The sequence below is a fragment of the Asterias rubens genome, chromosome 8, assembly GCF_902459465.1.
Source record: "Asterias rubens chromosome 8, eAstRub1.3, whole genome shotgun sequence".
NCBI lineage: Eukaryota > Metazoa > Echinodermata > Asteroidea > Forcipulatida > Asteriidae > Asterias > Asterias rubens.
This window is the reverse complement of record NC_047069.1, coordinates 20786514-20790686: the sequence shown is the minus strand read 5'-3', so window position 1 is coordinate 20790686 and position 4173 is coordinate 20786514. Positions and strand designations below refer to the sequence as shown.

The window sequence follows — 4173 nt, the reverse complement described above, 5'->3', positions numbered from 1 at the left end:
ATGGGTTTTCCTCGTTTGGGAATTTCCTCCCACATCTAAAACTGAACATTTCTTCTTGTTTTTTATGATCTATATTTATATTCGCCCTGTTCAGGGGAGGATCCATGAATTTTTGCAGGGGGGTATAGATTTTCAAGTTTGATAATAACCCCCTGTTATGTTTTGTATTATTTTTTTCGTCAGGGTGGTGGGGGTGTTGACCCTCCCCCCTTGATCCGCGCCTGCTTATTAGGGGCGGATCCAGGATTTTTCGAAGGGGCTGGGGGGGGGGGGGGGGCATGAAATGTACCAAGCAGCAAATGGTGATTGCAAGTTGTGGCTCCTGCGGGCAAGTACCGTGCAGCCCTAATGGCATGGGGTCCAAATTTTTGGATTGTAGGTGATCTGTGGTGCGATCTCAGGCAATATCTGACAACTTAAAAAATAAAAACAAATCCTAAAAGAGCCACCTCTGCTTATATGTTGTTGGATATGTAATTTAATAAATAAAATAACATAAATAAATCAGGTCAGAAAATAACCTTTTTTGTCACCATCTGGTGCCTTCTTTGCAGGTACAAGAGATTCCATCGCTGCTGCTCGAATAGCTAGGCCCTGCTTTTCTTTTTCTTCCTCCTCACTCTTTTTCTTGGCATCTTCATGTTTCCTCTCCTCATCCAAATCAGCCAGTTCTGTTAGAAGCTGGCTCCGTTCATCATACTCCTCGTCTGTACCGGAGCTGAAATGGTAACACAGTGAAGAGAAAGATTAGGCTACTATTTATTTCATGTGTTTAATTATTCCTCTTCTGTGACTTCAGTGCATTGCAATAGAGTATAAGACCTTTCTCATAATGCCACCATCTTGGTAATTTTTCAATGGGACGTCAATTTAGACTATGCTTAAAATCCTGAGACACATGTACAAAAACTAAATTTGTTTGATTGTTTGAAATTTGCCTAAATATTGATCAATTTGTATATGTAAAAATACTTACGCTCGTAAAGAACTCATTTCGTTTCTTCGGTGAGCATTCTGTAGGTGACGAAGGCGATCTTTACATGCTCTCAGTGTTACATAAGTATTCTTTGTCTTCATGGCTTCATTTATTATCTTGTTGATTCCCTCCTATGCTGTTTTTGATAATCCTTCGCTGGAAATTGCCAAGACCTCCCTCAAGAGAATCACATCAAGGCCAGGGTAAAATCGAACGGATTTGTTTGCCATTCTGAAAGTTAAAGATGGAAGGATACATATTAATTTCATGTATAACGTTTACTTTAGTAATGTGTATTGGGGTTGGGGAGTGTGGGCAGACAGCAGAAGCCATCTATGAAGGCTGCCAGGTCCAACAAAGCGGCAGCTGGCCAGTAGGACAAAAAACAATAAATAGAGAATTTTTTTAGAGGGTCCTCTTCCTGATCATGCATGCTGATTTGAATGAAAGCCGAAAACTTAAGTTACACCTTTTTTCAGGGTACAACATCTTGCATTTAATCAGTGTCATATGTTCCAACAAATGACAAATTTGGGGAAATAGATAGGCTACAGTACGAACAGTATGTACGCCTAACGTTAAGTTGTACGCCTAACGACAACGTTATGTTTTAGTACGACCACAGTACACACACACACAGTCAGCGCGCAGCCCACTGAAAAGTGCTTCCGTTTGTTTTTTACGTATGCACGTTCCGTTGGGCTGTGCATATTTAATGAGCTTGGCGACCCCTTTTTAAAAACCTTGTAACTGTCAAAGTTTTCAGTAGAATTTGGAATTATTTGGAATGCAAATACAAAAATATACAAGATTTTTATCATGAACAAAATAATAGTGGTAGGGTGTACATTACGTGAGATTTTGTAGCAAAAACATTTGCATTTTCGTGAAAAAAAAATGCACTTGTAAAAAGGCTTCAAACGTTGTCTCATCTATCCACCGTAGACATGAATTATATACGAATCTAAAGAGTAGACATTTCTTCTTACAAAAATCATGTATTCTGAGCATCAAATACCGTGAAACAGTCAGGAGCAGTCAAAATGTTCACCCTCGTTTCTCGGACTGCAACGAACCACGAGTTTCAGCCTGCGGGTTCGATTTCAACAGAGCGCAAGTATGGTTGGTCAACGTACGTACACGGTCAGCCGTCTGCAGCCAAAAACAGCCAATCACGTGCTGCGATACAGCACACAAGGCAGTTGGGTTAACAGACTGCATAAGCGGGAATCAACACAAAATTCGACGGCATGGAGCAACCAGACTATTATATTTGCCTCGTACACTTTGCTGTGTGTAAACAAACCGCGACACTTGACTAACTTGAAACGCAATGAAGTGAGTATGGAAAATGTTTCTAATTATGCTTAAAACAGACAATTCGTGACTGATTTTTCATAATGTATGTCTGCTTAATAATGTCTGATCGTTTTAAATAAGATTTTTGTTTGTAATGACTTTGAGCCAATTTTTTTGAAGAAGGGGTTGTGTAAAAAAAAAAATTAAAAAAGTTAGGTATGTGTGTCAATCATTTATACATCAGTCCAGCACTCAGCAGTAACTATTAATAATAATAAGTCATAATAAACACAGTCAAACTTCTTAAGCGATATAACAACAATTTATTTCAACAATATATATGTTTGAACTTGTAAACATCATAACAAATATGTAAACAAATTATAGCACCTTATAAAATACTTCATTTAAAAAATAAATGAGAAAAACAACTAAAAATGTATGTATGCAAAAAAAAAAAAAAGTACTAGTACATACACTAGGATTTCCTTCATACTGTTTGTTTGATATATCAATCTAAATTGCAAGGTCATAAAATATTGCATAGTCGAAATAAATTGCCCTTGTGTTCTAATACAAAAACAAAGACCTGTGTAAATACCCAACTTTAGCATAATAAGAATTAACATTTGGTCTTACTTTTTATTAAAACATGGCAGTTTATATAAACAGTTTGGCAGCTTTCGGTATTGACAAAAATACCTGTGTGTATAACTTTTTGGATATATAATATTAATAATAAAACAATACAAAGACCCGTTTAAAAACATTAATATAATAATATTAATAATAGTACAATATAAAAAAATTAATTGACAGATGTAGGCAAGGAACTGTCCAAACAACTTATACCAGTTCAATATAGCGATGGAATGTAACAGTTCAATCGTATATAAAATGCCCACACTTAGATTAAACACTACAACCAAAACTAAAACAATCACTATTTAAAGAAGCTGGACGCTTTACACCTAAACAAAATAGCTGTTGTAAAAAGTAGAAAAGTATTTACAAGTTGTGGATTTACACTCTAAGGTCTGTATGTATAACTTGTTGGATATACATAATACATGTTTAATACTAATAGTACACGAAAGTATTGTTTTAGTACAAAGACCCGTTTAAAAACAATACTTTAGCATAAGAATCAGCATTATTGCAATTGTCTTACTTCTTTTAAAAAAAATTGCAGTTTATATAAATAGTTTTGCAGCTGTTGGTATTGATAACTATACACAAGACCAAAATGCAAACACATGTACATGTGTAAGTCCTTTGTGTATAACTTGTTGGATATATAATAGTACATGAAAGTATTGTTAAGTACAAAGACCCGTGTAAATACATGTATCATACTTTAGCATGATAAAGAATCAACATTATTACAACTAACTGTCTTACTTCTTTCACATTTACAAAATTTGGCAGTTTATATAAAACAGTTTGGCAGCTTTCAACATTGATAAAATACACAAACCCAAAATGAAATATTGGATATATAATATAAACTAAAAGTACAATATAAAAATAAATAACATTACAGATGTAGGCAAGGAACTGACCTAACATTGCGGTGGAATGTAGAAGTTCAATCGTATCAAAAATGTCCAAACTTAGATTGAATACTACAACCAAAACATTCACTTAAGAAACTGGACATTTTACACATAAATATCTGCTTTAGAAAATAGAAAAACATTACAAGTGGTGGATACTAAAAACGGTGGAGAACGAAATGTTGTTCTATAAAGGCAAGTTACTGACCTTAATAAATAAAGTAAAACAATTGTATACATGTAGTTATATTACATAATGTCCTAACCACACAATTTGTTTGTTCTTTTCAGGAGGCACAATAGGACTTGGCCGAAATGAAGAAAACAAAACCAGCTGCAATA

General features: G+C 34.8%; 1 protein-coding gene across 1 annotated transcript; it reads right to left on the bottom strand.

Moving 5' to 3' along the window:
- Positions 1-361: 361 nt before the first annotated feature.
- Positions 362-1559, bottom strand: LOC117293947. Its single transcript, XM_033776447.1, has 2 exons — positions 977-1559; positions 362-718 (listed from the first exon to the last, which is right to left on the bottom strand). The coding sequence occupies exons 1-2, from the start codon at positions 1075-1077 to the stop codon at positions 505-507; spliced, it is 315 nt and encodes a 104-aa protein (XP_033632338.1). The 5' UTR covers positions 1078-1559; the 3' UTR covers positions 362-504.
- Positions 1560-4173: the final 2614 nt, after the last annotated feature.

Coding starts and splice junctions, on each gene's coding strand:
- LOC117293947 (XM_033776447.1), bottom strand. CDS start 1,077: ATGAAGACAAAGAATACTTATGTAACACTGAGAGCATGTAAAGATCGC. Junction 719..976: donor GAAATGAGTTCTTTACGAGC/GTAAGTATTTTT, acceptor TTACCATTTCAG/CTCCGGTACAGACGAGGAGT.